At 40.4% G+C, this 19,444-nt stretch overlaps 1 protein-coding gene across 1 annotated transcript in view; it reads left to right on the top strand.

The window, feature by feature from the left end:
* The first annotated feature begins 7,892 nt into the window (after positions 1 to 7,892).
* PDX1 (pancreatic and duodenal homeobox 1) overlaps positions 7,893 to 19,444 on the top strand; it is a 31,686-nt gene continuing 20,134 nt past the window's right edge. Inside the window, exon 1 of the mRNA XM_088460161.1 lies at positions 7,893 to 8,298. Coding sequence (XP_088316287.1) covers positions 7,893 to 8,298 — 406 coding nt within the window. The remainder of the gene's footprint in view (positions 8,299 to 19,444) is intronic.

Genomic DNA, 19,444 nt, shown 5'->3' with positions numbered 1-19,444 from the left:
TTTGCAGTTATTAAGTGTCAAGACCCTATTTTCTCTAGCTTACATGGCACTAAATTATATTATTATATTGTGTACAAATAAGTTAGTGCAACTTTAGCATTTGCAATCCTAGTTATATTATCTTTGTACTTGTATGCCTAAGGCAAATGCAATTATTTTTATGCAGCAAAGTGGCACAGTGGTTAGCATTACTGTCTCACAGCCCTGAGGCCTTCAATCCCCACCAGGGCCCTATCTTGAAGGAGTTTTTATGTTCTCCCATATTGCGTGGCTTTTCACCAGGTGCTCCAGTTTTCTCCAATAATCCAAAAATATACTGTTAGATTAATTGGATTCTGAGTAAAATAATGAACTCCAGTGTATATGTGTGTCTACGTGGTAGGGAATATAGATTGCAATCTCCACTGGGCAGTGACTGATGTGAATGACTAATACGCCTTTTCCACCAAAAACCTGGCTCCAACCTGGGACACTGCCCACCGACTGAGCATGAGTTGGAGCCAGGTTTTGGAGGTTGGACCTGGGTATTTCCCAGTTCCAGCCATATACATCGGACCCAGCAGTGGCGGAACTAGAGAGTGGTGGGCCCAGGTGCAAGAATATGCTTTGAGCCCAACTATGCAGTGCCCCCTGTAGTGGTTCCCCTATGCAGTGCCCCAGTAGTGCCCCATATACAGTGCCCCCAGTAGTGGTCCCCCTATGCAGTACCCCCAGTAGTGCCCCTTAAACAGTGCCCCCAGAAGTGGTCCCACCTACGCAGTGCTCCCAGTAGTGACAACCTGTACAGTGCCCCAATAGCAGCCCCCCCATACAGTGCCCCCAATAGTGGCCCTCCTATACAGTGCCCCTAGTAGCGGCCACCCCCCGTATACAGTGCCCTCAGTAGCGCCTCCCCTATGCAGTGCCAGTGTCAGTGTCCGTGCCCCTTACACACACACAAAAAAAAAAACAATTTACCTGAATCCCCGCTCCTGCCGTGAACGCCGCTGTCTGCTCCTCCCAGCCCACTCTGCACTATGGGAGAGACGTCATGACGTCTCTCCCATCACCGGCTATGAGCTCCAGCCAACTCCCTCTGTGAACTCAGCAGCCAATGAGAGTCTGTCTGACTGTCATTGGCTGCTATAACAAGCCGCTCTCACTGCAGTCTGCACTCCATCCAACACTTAAATTAAATACTGTGGGGCCCAGGGGACACTGGCAGCGGGTGCAGCGGCACTGTTGGATGCAGGCGGCTTTGGGCCCCTGCACCACAGCAGGCCCCAGTGCAAGCCACCAGCTGCACCGCTGCCAGTTCCGCCACTGGGAACTAGGTCTTCTGTGACCCGGGTTCCAGTGTTACAGTGGACGCTTGAAGCCTTTTACACCAGACCATTACCTGGGTCCTAGCTGGGTCACTGGGCCCGGGTTATTTTTCAGGGACCCTTTTCCACTGAGCCGTGACCCGGGTAGACCTGGCAATAACCAGGGTTATTGCGGCAGTGGAAAAAGGGTTTTAATACTCTTTGTGAAGGGCTGCGGAAAATGTATGCCCTATATAAATAACTGTTAAGAAATAATCTTGAATGGGATCAACAAATAAACGGAGCCCCCGAGTCCAGGGGGCCCACACCGCATATGCTGCACCCATTTCCTCAATACTCACCTCTCTGGAGTCCCCCGTCGGCGGCAGCAATGCTCCAGAAATAACCGGGAAAATGGCACAACGGCCATTTATCCCAGCGTTCTGTGCATGTGTAGTAGAGTAACGCTGGGGGACCTGACCTGTGCATGCACAATAGAGTCTGTGCTCCTAGTGCTCAGAGTCTCCTTCACTGCTGGGTAGAGAGGAGGGGGCACATACAGAGACTGCACACAGGCCTCCTCCTCACTTAATATGCTCCTGGTAGAGTGATATTAGGGGGTAAATTTACTAAAGTGAGAGTTTTCAGAAGTGGAGATGTTGCCCATAGCAACCAATCAGATTCTAGCTATTATCTTCTAGAAGGTTCTAGTTAAATGTTAAGTTGAATCTGATTGGTTGCTATGGGCAACATCTCCACTTCTAAAAAACTCTCACATTAGTAAATTTACCCCCTAGGTTTGAGATTTTCCCCTCATTAAAGTAAAACATAACCATGTACATATACATTTTAAATCTCCGGTAGTGTACAGGTTATAGGGCATTAAGGTTGGCAGATCAGTGAGCACACTCAGTAATTCCCACTAATAAAATACTTTTTCTCTATCCATCCAGTAATTAGTTTACAGCCCCTTTCTGTTTATTTATCCATAAGAGCTGCTGTTAAATGGCTCGGGAGAGCAATTGCTTAATGGCACTACACATCATCTGTAAAAGAAGAAAAGTGTTTCTATTGGAAAAAAGTTATACAGCTAATGGATGCACAGATTTTATGACACCTGCAAATTTGTGTTTATTTGTGGGACAAAAGCGCATACAAACAGCATTTATGTTGCCAATGAAAGAATAGTGATAGTTATACGTTAGTATATCTCTAGTTCATCTATTTTGTATGTTTCTATGCTAGACCTGTTACCCGTACTGTATTATTAGTTTCAGACAGTCACTTATCTGAAATAACAAAAACTCTTACATAAAAAGAAAAAAAACTGTACTTTTTGGTGTAGATTTATCAAACATTCTAAAGAAGACAAGTGGTGGAGTTGCCCATAGCAACCAATAACATAGAAGCTATCATTTCATAGACTGCACTATATAAAATGATATCTAGAAGCTGATTAGTTGCATCACCTGCACTGGTCTTTAGAAACTTTGACATATCTCCCCCTGGTTACAGACTTTCCTTAGGGGTCGGGCAATGAGAGCACTAAGGCTAGAGCACATGTAATTCTAAACCCATGTGCTTTGTTTCTGATGTTGTAAAGTGACTTTGAGTCTTGATGGAAAAAATATTATTTTTATATTATTAGTGGGGAAAGACAGTGTCCACACAAACTAATTGGTTCTTTTGTTTGCAGCAAAACAAAAGTCATAGCTGCATGGGCCTATAGCAGGGAGATTGCAGCTTCCTATTGGTTCCCATGGTCACACCACACAAGGATGCGCCCACAACAACAGATTTTGCTGGTGCATAATACAGCAGTGTAGCACCCCTTGGAAAAACATGGTCATCATACTGGTCTGAGGGCTTAATTGAGTCAAAGGGGTCTATTTACTAAGAGGTGGATTGTAAAAGCCGCCACTTCCCTATGTGTTTAGGCCTAAAATATAAAAGGGCAATGCTTTTAATAGCCAAACTCCACATGTTGCTTAATAAACAAACCCCAAAGAGTGGAAGTTTATGGGAGCCAAGAAGTGACTGTATATTGCCCTGACTGCTCTCTTGGCAGTTTCAGAGGCGGACATTAATATAACTGCAACTGCGACTATTTGCGGAGCCACAGCGGCGATTATAGGCAAATGCTAGTTTTAGCCTTCCCTTTGTGTACTAGCCTGCGCTGGAATATGCAAGCTGTGAGACGCCCACTTTCAATGCCCGTGGCAGGTGCAATTCCACTGCTGGTTCCAAACACTCCACCATCGGCTCACCATTGCGTTCCCCACCTACATTTGGTCTAGCCTATGGCAGGTGTACTGTCTCCTGAAATTCTACTTAACATGGCCTCTTCTGGGGCTCTGCGGCGGAGAAAGCAGCCGTGTTTACTGATACGCTCTACACAATCCCAAAACACGCCCTTGAGACAGCTTTTTTTACATTCACTTCAGGCCACATCCCAGTTACCCACCAGGAATGCACATGGTTTTGTCTTGCAGTTCCTAATGCCAGCTCCCTTGTACATAACAGTGTATGGAGCCGCAAACTCAGGGTGACACATGCGCTTTAGGGGTTTTCAGGACTTTTGCACATGCTCAGTAGCAAATAATCACTCAAATGCGCAAACATCAGCACTACATACACCTCTGAAACAATCCCCCAGTGTCTATCTTGGTGCTTATCTTGTGGTGTTCTAGCATGTCCTAGAAAATAAATCATCAAAAACAAGGTAAAACGTACACCTGGCTAATTTGTACCGGACTGGTCAAAGATAATATCTGACTGACAATCTTTTACTTATCACCACTATAGAAAGGACAAGCTCAATACACTGTGCTTGGAAATGAAAATCATCACCTTTTATTATAGGCTTATGAATTGTCTGTTAAAAACAAATCACATCCACTGGTGCTCATTAAGGGGCCCATTTACCAAAGTTAATTTGAGGTAAATTCCCCCAAAACACCTGTTTTCGGGGGTTTACCTCAAATAGTAAGTATCCCCCGGATGTATGAAGGAGGGACCGCAGCAGGTATGTCCTATACCTGCTGCGATCCCTCCATTGCCGCCCGCAGCCGCCTCCCCCATAGGTTTCTATGGGGGATGCGGTGCTGCCAAATGTATCAATATCGGGAATGCGAAGCATTCCCGATATTGGCCCCAGCAGCTAACGCTATCTAAAGATAGCATTAGCTGCTGTAGCCTATGGGTACTTACCGCATATCAGCCGGCGGAGGGATCTGCCAGATCCCTCTGCCGGCTATGGGCGCCGCTCATGTGCAGTCCGCTGATATTGGCCCCAGCAGCTAACGCCATCTGAAGATAGCATTAGCCGCTGTAGCCTATAGGCAACCTACCGCATTTCATCCAGCGGAGGGATCTCCCAGATCCCTACGCCGGCAATGGGCGCCACTCAAGTGCAGACTGCGCATGCGCAGCAGACCCGCATGCACTCCGGCCACATCGCAGGGACTGGCTCTTTTCGGAATGCCGGTACATACATTCAGCCGCTGTGATCACATTTTGCAATGCGATCATGGGTGGTACTGGAAGCTCTGATCGCATTGCAAAATGCGATCATTAATAAATGGGCCCCTAATAGTCAGATAAAACTGCAGGTATGGAGAACTCTACAAGCAACCTCATATTATGCATACAAATAATGAAAAACAGAAAGAATAAGAACTAAATATGTGTTTCTAAGTGATAACTTAAGAGCTTCCTTCTATAGACACTGTGAGGAGCACTGCTAGATAATTAATGCACAGATGAATGTGGGGTGCTGAATAGGAAACCTCAGGGACAATATCTAAATGTAATTCAGTATATTATAGGCATCACACTGCAAATTATGGGGAAAATCAACATTCAACCATTTAAGCACCCCCTCCCCCCCCCCACACACACACATGATATTAGTATAATAAGTGGGGTTCACATACAGTTCAGCATTGGGGCTTAACTTTTGTAAGAGGTCAATCCTACACTTTAGTCATGTTTGGGGCAGACGCAAGGATATCATAAGGCCGCACATCCACTTGGCATTTTCTATGAGTGATTGAACGATAACAATATCGTTATCATTTAATCGCTCATGAATCATGCATCAGTCAGGCACATTAATGTCAGAAACAACCAGCGAAGTGCGCTCCCGCTGGTCTTTTCCGACATCAATCATCGCCCAAACATGCTGGTCAAACTGCCGATAATATCAGGGTGAGAATGTTAGGGGATGATTGATGTGCCTACACTGATCGACTGAACGTTCAGTGTAGGCACAGCACAGACTGTCAAACGACTGCACAATGTCGTAATCATGCAGTCATTTCAAAGTCTGCTAGTGGATGAGCCCCATTACAATGAACCAAAGCTGGTTACGCACTAGACGATTTTTTAAACAATTTGCCGATTTTCTACAGATCAGAACAACAAATCGTACAAATGGCCAAATGTGTACTCACTAAACACGCTCTAGCAGGGTCGCCCATCGCATCTTTAGATCAGCCATACCTGCTGCTCAATCTGAGGATCTGATTGGCGACCCCATACATTTGGATGCAGCGGGGAAACAACATATTGTGCGGTCGTTCACCAAATCGTGTGGTGTTTATGAACAGCATTATATGTTGTTCTGTTGAGTTTGCCATAAGCCGGGTACACATGTTGTCTAGCGTGTACCCGGTATGCAGTCGGGAAGCCGGCGGACCTAATCCCAACAGCCGGCTTCCTGACTGCTTAATCCCAGTGAGGGTTAAATGACAGGTATCTAAATCTAGACGCCTGTCATTTTACCGGTGCCGGGAGACCGGCGCCCGACATCCCGATCGAAGGGACCCCGGGCGCCGAGCGCAGACAGCCGCACGGGGGGGGAGAGACAGGTTTAGGGTTCCTGGGGGTTGATTTAGGGTTAGGCACTCCCCCGGGAGGTTAGGGTTAAGCTAGGGGGAGGGAGGGTTAGGGTTAGGCACCCCCGGGGGGGACTTAGGGTTAGGCACCCCCCTGGGGGACTTAGGTTTAGGCGGCGAGGAAGGGTGGGTAAGTTTAAGCACTTAGAGGGGGGATTAGGGTTAGGCACTGGTGGGGGAAGGTTAGGGTTAGGCACCCCTAAGGGAGGGTTAGGGTTAGGGGGTAGAATAGGTTAGTGAATAGTTACCTGGGGATGATCAGGATTTTCAATCTTGTTGGGCTGTCGGGATTTGAACCACCGGGCATGGGTCCGGCGGTAAATCATACCGATTCCATGTACCCAGCTTAAGGTTGAGGTTACCATAAGGGAAAAAAAAAGTAGCAGATTAGATGGGCCAAGTGGCCCTTATCTGTCTTATACTATGTGGGTACAGGCCTAATCCAATTACAAAAATATATATTTAAGGAGTATAATAAGATGATAGTTGGGAGAGGTCCCTGATGACATAACCCCATGGCGTTCCTGATACTGCAATGTGACAATATAGTGTCCCCAGGCAGTGTGGCACAACAGTATATCTGTCTGTTTCAAATAATACACACATCTCAAGTGACATTTGTTAGCAATACAAATATTACCTCAGCTACAACACATTAGATACGTTTTCTACATCAGGAAACTTCAAGATACCAGCTCTGCACTTGTCCTGCTAAATAGGGGTAAATGAAGCATTAAAATGGATCCCGAATCAGAGAAATGTGCAATTAGTGCAGGAGAGCAGAGCAAATATGGATTGTGTGTGTGCAGAGTGTGAGAAGGGCAGACTGGAGCAGCCACTGCAGTGATCTTTGTCCTGTTTGGGAGCTCTCCGCCTCCTCATATCCCTGTCACCAAGTCAACTAAGCAGTGAATTATCTATAAGGGTCAACACAAGCAGGCAAACCTCCACAAAATACCCCTTCAATAATCAATAGGCTTGCTATCGTGCCCTGTATTGATAGCATTGTGATCCCTGCCAGCTAATATCACAGAATGTTCCAATTATCTGGTGAGCAGCCCTGGGAAGGTCAGTTTGCTGCCCCTGGCTGGGCACTGGGACACAGCTGTTACAGTTCCCTAAATAAAACAATTGCAACAGTACTTAGGAAAGGAAAAGTGACAAAAGCAAAGTTTTAATTAAAGAAACAGTTGCAAAACGCTATCACATGTCTACACTGGAGTGATAACTGCATGCGTCTCAATAAGGTGAAGGACACCATTGGGGGTGGTCCCAGCGTCCCAATGATAAGGTTTCTCTGTGTTATCTCTCCTCTGATAGTCCTCCATATGGTGATATGTTTATCAAGCTATAATAGGGAGTTACCAGGACTGAACACGTTCCTTATTCCTAATCACAATGCACTTACACAAAGTAAGGGAAAGTATTTTACTCTAAGCTCTTATATAGACGACTCACCTGTGTGATATACACAGTGAGAGGGATAAATATAGAGACATTGTCACTGAGAAAGTGGCAAACAGCTGCACTTACCTTTGGCTAAGCCACACCCAGCCGGTGCCCATTGCCAAATCACATGAGCCATTCTGCAGCCAATGTGACTGTGGGGCTGGGGGAAGCGGGCTATTCCCTGCAGGTAAGGCTAACCTGTCAGCCAGCAGTGCTGTAAACCTCACAGAGCACCTTATGTTTTCCTGATTCGCTGACAGCCATGAACACGGAGGAGCAGTACTACTCCCCAGCCCAGATCTACAAGGACTCCTGTGCCTTCCAGAGGGGCCAGGGGCAGGATTACAGCCCCAGCCCCCCAGCATGCCTCTATGTGGGGAGACAGCAGCCGGCCTCTTACTCCAACTCCATGCTTGGTCTGGACCCAGGAAGCCCCCCAGATATCTCCCCCTACGAGGTGCCACCCATATCAGAGGACCCAAATGTACCCCATTTGCACCACCACCATCATCACCATCATCACCATCACCCAGGAGTCCCCCAGCAGCAAACAATCCCCTTCCCAGAGGACAGAGAACCTGGGCTCTTAGAGGAACGGAACAGGACCATTTTACCTTTCCCATGGATGAAGTCAACCAAATCACACACCTGGAAGGGGCAGTGGGCAGGTGAGTGGGATGCTCCTCTAGGTAACCTCTAGATGAGTGGTATGTTCCCCTAGTAACATATAGGTGAGTGCAATGTTCCACTAGGTAACATATAGGAGAGCGGCATGCTGCCCTAAGTAACTTGCAGGTGAGTGGCATGTTGCCCCAGCTGTGTGATATGCTGCCCTAGGTAACATACAGGTGAGTGATATACTGCCCTAGGTAACATACAGGTGAGTGTCATGCTGCCCTACAGTAAATAACATAAAGGTGTGTGGCATGTTGCCCTATGTAACATACAGGTGAGTGGCATGATGCCCTAGGTAACATACAGGCGAGTTGATATGCTGCCCTAGGTAACATGCAGGTGAATGGCAAGCTGCCCTAGGTAACATACAAGTGGGTGGAATGCTGCCCTAGGTAACATAGAGGTGTGTGACATGCTCCCTGTATAGGAAAGGGAATGCTCCCCTAGATAACAAACATGTGAGTGCCATGCTAGCCCATCTAACCTTTACTGGGCTATAGAGACGTAATGTATCCTCAAATAAGCTATAGATGACATACATATCCACTTATGAGCTGACCAGTGGATAGGTGAGTCAGACCCCTGTGCCGTAATACACAGAGATCTGAGACAGCTAAGAGCAATATGCATAAATTGTACATTTCAGTAATTGAAATCATATTACAGTACAGTAGGACAGGTGATAATGAATGTATCCTTTATTATTATACATTCTCTTTTTAGCTTAACCTTGAGGCTGGTAAGATTGGTATCCATCTTTGCATGTACGGATCCGCAAGACAGGTGTACTGTATGCTGTATTACCTATCTAGTGACTGGTCCCCATATACTGTACGGCCATATACTGGTCCCCTCGTATGTACTGAGCAGTGATACATATACAGCTTTGTACAGAATAGTGAGGCAGGAGGATCTGGTAATGTATGTAATGAACAGTTGATATTAATGATCCCTTGGTAACCCCTATGAGACTGGCCACATTTTATTTGTATGCATTATTATAAGTCGCAATGTGACTGGTGCACTTGCTGTAGCTGTAATATTCGCACACACATATACTGTATATACAAAGAGCCATTCGTCATTTCCCTGTAGGTAAGCCACGAATGTATTACACTTGCAGGAAATGTTCCGGGTGATTGGCAGCTCTTGGAACAGACTCTTGCTGCACAGAGGGTTCAGTTACTGAACAATATTCCTCTATCTCGCCGTACAATGTTATCGCTGGGCCCATTATACACTTTTTTGTCACACCTGTACAGCAAATATTTTTTAATCACATTGTTCAAACAGACTGTTGAAAATGTATATTCTAGTAATATTCCTGGCACATATCTGAAATATCCCCGGCACTGCAACCTGGCCTGCACAAGGGAAATAAATAGATATACATATTGTTATACATTATATAGCGATATATTTTCATGTATTGCATATGAATATATTGTCATATATTGCATATGAATAGGCAATATATGACAGTATTGTATATGGATATATTTTCATATATTGTATATGGACATATTGTCATATATTGTAAATGGATATATTGTCATATATTGCATATGGATATATTGTCATATATTGTAAATGGATATATTGTCATATATTGTATATGGATATATTGTCATATATTGCATATGGATATATTGTCATGTATGGCATATGGATATATTGTCATATATTGTATATGGATATGCAATATATGACAATATTGTATATGGATATATTTTCATATATTGTATATGGATATATTGCCATATATTGTATAAGGATATACTGTCAACTCTTTCCACTGTATATGGACATGTACTGTAATATCAGATCCCGCTTACTGTACTGTGTAATGGATCAGTAACTGGTCTGGCTATTATTGTGTCTGCTTGGCCCAGCTACTTAGATATTTCCATAATGTAACACCTCATGGCAGTAGTATGTATGAAAATATCACACTTAAAACAACATCATAAACAGCAATCTGTGAGCATAAATATTATTATTACTACCGTGTCATATAACTGCAGTAACTCTCCATAGACTTTTTTATACTGTAAATCCGGGCAAGCAAATCAATTACAGTAATCATTCATTTCCACCCTTCTTTGCATTATCCTAACAACTTACTTTAATTAGTAACAATATTTAATAACATAATAAATAGTTAAACGGATACCGTGACATTATCTTACTGCAGCGGATGCAACGATCTACATTGAGCTATATTTCTAAACTATATTTATTGCAATGACTATAAGCAGAAGTTTAGTCGCATGAAATATACTTTTATGAGAGTGATATAAAATCACTTCCGTACTGTACATTGATACTGGAAAAATATTGATACAGGGAAATAATCAGCGACTTCCGGGGCCTCCTCTGTTATTGATTTATTTCAGGTTTCAAATGAACATTTTTGCAACTGACAGGGAAACATTCACAAACAGCACGATTTGAAACACAGTATCAACAGACGGCAGAGAATAAAACCAATTACAAATAAATGACAGACAAAAAAAGTAACAAATAAACCACAAAGAAACAGAAACAACTAAAGGACAGACAAAAACAGCCACATATCAATGTCAAATGACAGACAAAAATAGTAACAAATAAACAAAATACATTCAGGCATTAAAAAAAGGTTCAGTTCATCAATTATAATGTTAAGCCATGCTTCTGGTATTAAAATGGAAAAGTAACTTGCCGGTTAGGTACATAGCAATGAGGAGAATGTAGGTTTAAATTATAGCACGACCGAAAATGTTGCAGTTGTATTTATTTACTATACATAAAGACCGTAATTTTTATTTCAGTAATACCTTCTAATTAGCAATGCTTATTTGGTGCAGTCTATCTTTATTTTACAACTTAGCACTAGGTTGTTTTATAAATAATATGGTGGTTAAATAAACTAGATATGAACTAACCTAAAGAACATTGCTTTATAGAGCTTTATCTGTCCCATGGGTTTTCAAAATTAGCTTCATAAAATAACAAAGCTCAAAAACACACTTTAGAAATACGTATAAATGTGTTTATAGTAAAAACTGAGTTTTTATTACTTAAATATTTGAAGATTAGTTCATTAATTAACCGAGGTTTAATTATATGTTATTGAGCTTAGTTAATACAATTTAAATACAAAATTCTAAACGGAATATATACATCATAAATGTAATACAAATCTAATGCAAATTATTGAAAACAGATGGGTAAATAAATAGATCGATAGATGATAGAGTGTGTGTGAAAGAGATGAAAAGTTAAATAGATAGATCGATAGATAGATAAATAGATAGATAGATAGACAGATAGATCGATTGATAGATATATGTTTTTTTAATTAGATTGTAAACTCTGGTAATTTCTTGGAATGATTGCATTTATGCTTATTCAATATTCCGGGTGCTTTTTTCTATGTTTAGCTTGTTGGACCTCTACATTTACTATACTATGTTCTATTTCCCCAATTTATGGCAGTGTAGAATTGTTTTGGCATCCAATACATAAATACATAATAATAATAATCTATTCAGACATGAAAATAGATTTAAAAACTTCTAATATTGTCATTATTTTAGTATTTTAATTAAAATGTAGCATTATCACATTGCTGCACTTATAAAAAAAATTACATTATGTTAAGTTCTATTTTTACTGTGTGTCCACTCCTAATACACTATACCTATGTAGTTGTTTATTTTGATCGTTGATTAGAAGTATTTATTTTATTATATATATATAGAGAGAGAGAGAGAGAGAGAAAAGGATAAGCAAGCAGAACTCGTAATTGATAAAAATGCTTCATTTGCAGCATAGTGTAAAATTAAATTGCTTAATAACACATTCACGTTTCCATGAAAAACTGTGTATGCTGTTCCCTTATAATTTCATGGAAAAATGTCTGTGTGTGTGTGTGTGTACTTAGAAGTCCTCCTGCAAAGTAAAATCAGTTTACCTTAGAGAATTTGCCAACCCATTGTTATGGTTCTCTATAAATAAAAATATGAATTTACTTTGCAGGAAGACTGGTGAGTGCCATCTATTTTATTGGTATTATTATGTAGCCTAAAGAGATCCCTGTAGTCCTCCAATGTGTACTAGATGCACATCCCAGCACAGCTGATTTGAAACTTGAGTTCAATATATATATATATATATATATATATATATATATATATAAATAACAGGCTCAATCCACGGCACTCGACCATCTGGGGTGCCCTTGGTATGTGACCACACCATCTACATAAAAAATATCATACAAACTCGGCACTCACATGCTTTTCAAACTGCAACTCCTTTGAACATAGGGAATGTTGGTTCCAAAATATTGCAATAATTTGCTAGATGGGAATGACCGTGAAGCGGTGGCCAGCTTAACAAATTATTGCAATATTTTGGAACCAACATTCCCTATGTTCAAAGGAGTTGCAGTTTGAAAAGCATGTGAGTGCCGAGTTTGTATGATATTTTTTATATATATATATATATATATATATATGCACTCACTTTTTTTGGAACAAAAGAGTAACAAAAAGCCAGCACTCACACTTAGTAGATTTATTGTGAAGGTCACATATGAAAAATACAGCGTCCAATGGTCAGTAGCAGCAGTCCGCCCGACGACAGTTTCAACCAAATCCTAGTTGGTTCTCCAGGGAAAAACAACTAGGATTTGGTTGAAACGGTCGTCGGGCAGGCTGTCGCTGCTGCTGACTATTGGACGCTGTATTTTTCATATGTGAGTGCATATATTTATTTTGTATGAACAAGGCACGCATCTTTGTAGAATTTTTTCAGGAGTGCTGTCTTGTCTCAAGTGTTTTATATAAATGGGCACTCACCAGAGCAGGTATTGGCAATAGAAATTTTAATGCTTACATATCCATCTCAGGGTCATGTCGACGTTTTGGAGCATCTCTATTGACAGTTATGCTACAGTTGTCATATTGATGCATGGATGCTTGTCTTGATAAAGGACAGCTTTGACCGAAATGTCGACATGACCCTGAAATGGAAATGTAAGCATTAAAATTGCTATTGCCGATACTTGCTCTTTTGAGTGCCCCTTTTCTACTATTGACTGTGTTTATCTGAACCAAGGACTGGATCCAGTGGGGACACCCCATCATTTGACTATGCACCCCATCATTTGACTATGATTTGAAGATGTGAGTGCGGATTTATATGTTATTTATTTATTAAGTTTCTTTTATAGTGCAGCAAATTCTGTTGCACTTTACAATTTGAATCAACATTAACATTATACTGGGTTGTAAAAGACATACATATATATATATATATATATATGTGTGTATGTACTGTACATATAATTATATATATATACATGTGTGTGTGTATGTATGTATGTATATATATATATATGTGTGTGTGTGTACAGTATGTATATATACTGTATATATATATATATATATATAGGTGTGTGTTTGTATATATATATATATATATGTGTATATATATATATATATATATATGTGTATATATATATATGTGTTTGTATATATATATATATATATGTGTGTATATATATATATATATATATATATTCGTGTGTGTGTGTATTTATGTATATATATATATGTGTGTGTGTGCGTGTGTGTGTGTAACTTTTAAGGTAATACTGTTAGTGCTAGTAATACTCATATTAAGTTAAGTACCTTGAGGTGATCACATTAACACCCCCTCCTCCTTTTCCCTATATAACAGAAATAAATGTGCAATGCATGGACATGCACATGGCTAGTGGCTGTGCCAACACACATTTTGGGATGTACAAGCACCTGCAGAACGGACGCTCATGCTACCAACAGTGTTATCTATACACTAAAGTGTACTGTACTAGTATTAGAGTACTGTGTATAATATGATATTAGTATTAAAAGTACCATATTACTAATATACTGATAATAAATATATAACATATAATTAAAGTAAGCATAATACTGTAGTTAAATATCCTTTCCCACACCACGCACATGTACAAACATATATACATATATATAGATCCATCAAAATAACACGTGTGTGTGTTTTAGAGGTTTTAAACTGTACGCTCATATGGGGCAGGTACTGAAAATAATTGAAATGTTCTCTGTACAGCGCTGCGTAAATTAGTGGTACAGTATATAAATAAACAATAATAATGATAAATGTTGAAATGGCAAACTGAGCTTAACTAGATTTTAGCCGATGTATTTATAGCAAATGGTTGGCTACCTCATCATGTCAGCTGTGGACTATAAAAATTTAAACAGTGTAAAATAATTAATACAACTATTAGTCTTCGCATAGAGAGTGAGAGAGAGAGAGAGAGTGAGAGGGGGGAGAGAGAGATAATAAATTACACATTAATAATAATAATAAAAATAATAATTATTATTATTATTACCAGTTAGTTATATAGTGCACACATATTCCGCTTCACTTTACAGAGAGTAAATGGCCTTTCACATCAGTCCCTGCCCCGTGGAGCTTACAATCTCTATATTCCCTACCACATGTACATGCACAGACATACACACAAGGGTTAATTTTATATTTTTGATTGGAGTCAATTAACCTACCAGTATATTTTTGGGAGTGTGGTAGGAAACTGTAGCACCCAGACAAAACCCACACAAGCACAGGGAGCATATACAAACTCCACAGAGTTAGGGCCGTAGTGTGAATTGAACCCACAACCTCAATGTTGTGAGACAGTAATGCTAACCATTCCACCATCTGTATTGTCTAATAATAATAATAATAATAATAATAATTATTATTATTATTATTATTATTATTATTATTATTATTATCATGATTATAACAAATATATAAGTAACTTTTAACATAATAAATCTAAGACTACTGCACTAATTATTATAGTGTTAATAAAAATAAGTGGATATGTACATTGTTTGGTTTTAAATGAAATGACGCATCTGTCACCATTTGGTGCATATGTTGTTATCAATCCAAATAATATGATAATTTTTTTTTAAATGGCTGACATGTCGAAGTAAAAATTACACTTTGATTAAATCTCCTAGCAAATGGTACAGTACATATATTAAATGATATCATATTACTGTTGTATATAGTTATAGTTTCGTTGTGTGAGGCTTTGCAAAATTCATTGCCTAGATTTGAAAATACCAGATATAATTTAAAATTAAAAACAAATAAAAAGAAAAATTATACAGCACCTTGTGACCAGGGAATATTTTTCATTCATATCAGTCTGTGCCCCAGTAGAGCTTACAATCTAATTATTTGGTAAAGCAAGGAAAAAGTGGGAAGGGGAGAAACCTTAGCACTAGTACTGACACAGGAATCTGGACAATGTAGGCAGATCTTCATATGAGAAGTGTATGTAGATGCAGGTATCAGAAAGTAGAGGTGGAGATGCGCCCATGGCAGTGAGATAGAGCTGACTCTTAATTGTGTACAGTATAAAACATAACAATTATTGGTATGTATAAAGTCACAAGCTAAAATCAATGATGTCTCAAAACGTGAAGGAGAAGTTATAAAGTAACAATACATAAAGCAAAAATATAGGCAGTGATAAAACCTGGTCTCTGGAGGAAACAAAACAGGAAAGAAAAAAGAAAAATTTTGTATCGCCAGTATTTTCTGGTTCAAAATGTATACGGCCAGAATAGAAAACATAATCCAATAATTTCCCAAATAATGTGTTCCGGCATGCACCACGAAGTATAATTAATATCACTTCCGTCAGTAACAATTCATAGGGCATTGAAAGTTAAACAGTATCTCTAACAATATCATATATACATTTAGCAGGAAAGATAGCATAAAATATACAGTCATTAATCATAGATGTGCCTAATGTTGACACTTTATACATAAAAGTTGAAGTATAGGAAGATACAGTTCCCTACAGTGTCTATCACTCTTACTGAAAATCGCATTGGCCACCTCTGGGATATACCTAAGAACTTATGTACATATGTATGTCCCTTTTATTCACCTATTTCATGGATTATTATTTATTATTACCAGTTACTCATACAGTGCAAACATATTCTGTAGTGCTTTATAGAGGATATTTGGCCATTCACATCAGTCCCTGCCCCGTTGGAGCTTACAATCTATGTTTCCTACCACATGCACTGACACATAAATACTAGGGTTATTTTTTTTGTTAAAAGCCAATTAACCTACAGTATATTTTGGAGTGTGAAAAGAAATGCACGAAAGCACAGTGAGAATATACAAACTTCACACAGTAAGGACTGTTGTGGGAGTTGAACCCAAGACCTCAGTGGTGTGAGGCAGTAACGCTAACCTCTGCACCATCCGTGCTGCCCTTTAGATATTACAGATATTACAGTTTGTGAGATATCCACTCATTCTTTAATTCATATTCTCTAATGGATAAGGCATTTTGCGGCCATTATTTGTTTTATGCCCTTTGATTGAAGAAACAAAGTTGAAACTCATCAGCTTTTGCAGCAATAAAGGGCTGTAATTGTTCTATAGCTCTTTGCTACATTGTTGAAACAAAGTAGAAGCACTAAACTTTTGATTTGTTGGCAGTGACCAATTGTTACAGGCAACTCACATGTTCCAGGACATATGGACCTATATCAGTGCTGGGTAACCTGATACACGTCATAGGAGTGGGCCCCACAACATGGGAGGGTCATGTGCGGCCCACTAACATTCCAAAGGACTACACACTGGCCCTCATTCAGAGGCGGTCGCAAGAAGTGAGCGCTCGCTCTGAATGAGGGCGGCCAATTTACTTTTCTAATGCGGCCTCCTGGTCGCTAGCTAAGCTGCGGGTTACCAACCACAGCTTTAGCGACCGACCAGGTTGATGGTCGCGATGGTCAAGACTATCGTGACCATCGGGGCTTGCGACGAGACCCTAAGGTTGGGTCTCGGCAATCGCAAGCCCCAGGGAGCTTCCTGCTCTGATCGAGCAGGAAGCTCCCCACTGACATCACTGCTGATGTCAGTGCGGCCGCCCACAAAATGGCAGGCATTCCTTAAGGAACACCTCCGTTTGTGAAACCACCCCCCTGCCACGCCTACAAAACGGGGCGAACTGTCGCTCAACAACGACAGCCGCCCCTTTTGTAGAGAGCTCCCGAGCGTGCGCAGGGCCTAAACATTGACCCGGTTGCGAGCGCTCTGTGCTTGCGACCTGGTCTGAATGAGGTCCACTGACCTTATGCTCAGTAATAAGTTAAAAGTACAATTAATCAAATAAAGAGACATTTAACATTTAACTGTAATAAAGTATTAGCTGGCATGTAATATAAAATAAACCAGCGTTACAAGATATGAAAAACACATCTAACAATTCAATGTGACTTCCGAGTTACCCGATTTTTCATGAGCTTTGGAAAGTTAGATGTGAGGCTGGAGCAGACACAAGGCTCTTCTGCAGAGTGATTTCCATCAGCCAGCCTCTTGCGTTTGTTGTTGTTAATTTCTCCCTTATAGACAATGAGGGAAATGCAGGGCCGGATTAACAATGGGGTGGATGGAGTTCCAGCTCCAGGCCCCCACATAAAAATAGGCCCATCATCATGACAGCATGACGATGACCAGCCAGCAGCTTCTACATAATCCATCATAAGTCATACATATTAAAATTGTATTTCTTTTGCCCTCACAAAATTATGCATTTTTTCTTCTTTTACATAATTAGGAAGACATTGGCTGATAGTGTAAGGGGTATACACGCCCACATGGCACTGGCCACACCCACACAGCACTGGTCACACCTCCACCGCTTCTCACAATAGGCCTTTGAACATTTTCAGCCCCAGGCCCATGTAGCCCTAATTCCGTCCCTGAACTCACTGGTTGTATTAAATGCAAAACTGTCACCGTGAATTGCAAACATGATTCACTGCAAGTCACCTTTCTGAATTTTTTTCAGGTGTTCTGAATAAACATCACCCAAACACAAATTGCCGCCAAATACAACAACAAAAAAAACTCCTCGCAAACAAGAGAATTTCCCATGTCAAGCAAAATTGCTCAACGCTTCTTGCAGCTTGAACCTTCTGGCCAGCCAAAACATTATAAAAGGGCACAATAATTATTAACAATAATAACTTACATATTTCATTTTTACTAGTTGAAATTAATGAGGGTGCCTAAACAATTAATAAATATATTTCTGATCATAATCATTGAAGAAATGATTGGGGTCAAGTTCATATTAACTTGAAAAATAACAAAATTTTAACGAGACTGACAAAATAATATATTTAATAAATATTCATATTATTTAAAATGTAAAAAAATTGGGTAAAACATTTATATGTATATTGGGCCAGGTTGTAGTCGGCATCCTGGCGTGTGGGAAGACGATGGTCCAAATACCGGCACCAGTATCTCGACCGTCGGCATCCCTAAGGTAAGTATCGGGGTGTTAGGGGGAGGTTAGTGTTAGCTAGCTGGGTTAGGGCTAGGTGATAGTGTGAGGGTTAGGGTTAGGCACCGGGGAGGTAGTGTTAGGATTAGGGTGCGGGGAGGGGGAGGTTAGGTTTAGGCACTGGGGGGAGGTTAGGTTTAGGTAGGGCCGTAGGTAAAATACTTACATGCCTTCCTCTAGGTGTCTGGATTCTCGCTGTCGAGATTTAATACCCAACTCATTGGGGCCATTTAAATTAATGAATTAATGATGGAGGCGCCAAGATATTACAAACTTGAGGTACTACAAGAGCCAGGATTCATGTGTCTCTATCATTAATTAATATGATCCCAAATAAACATTTTTGGCCATGTTATTTTATGAATTCATAATTTTGATTCCTTTATTTGTATTAAATATTATTTTGCCTGTTTAATTAAAATGTTATATATGTTATTTATGATTACGTTGAACCCTATAATAAATTAATTCAATATTTGTGGCCTATTAATGTATATATAGTAATTGTTTGGGCCCCTTAATTAAGTGTTAGCCAGTATCAAATACATTTGTTTAATGTGTTTTTGCTGGAAAAGTAGCTGACACTGCATGCCAGAACCATTTTTTTGTATTTTGGCTCAAATGCGATTTGGTTTTATGTCTTGCTGGCTTTCAACAGGCCACTAAATTGGTACTCTATTACAGCTCCCCAATGTCTGTTTGCATGTATAGGT

This window comes from Taudactylus pleione, unplaced genomic scaffold, assembly GCF_031769625.1.
Source record: "Taudactylus pleione unplaced genomic scaffold, aTauple2 ptg000043l, whole genome shotgun sequence".
Classification (NCBI taxonomy): domain Eukaryota; kingdom Metazoa; phylum Chordata; class Amphibia; order Anura; family Myobatrachidae; genus Taudactylus; species Taudactylus pleione.
Note: the sequence above shows the minus strand (reverse complement) of the source record. Positions and strands in the feature narration are given on the sequence as shown.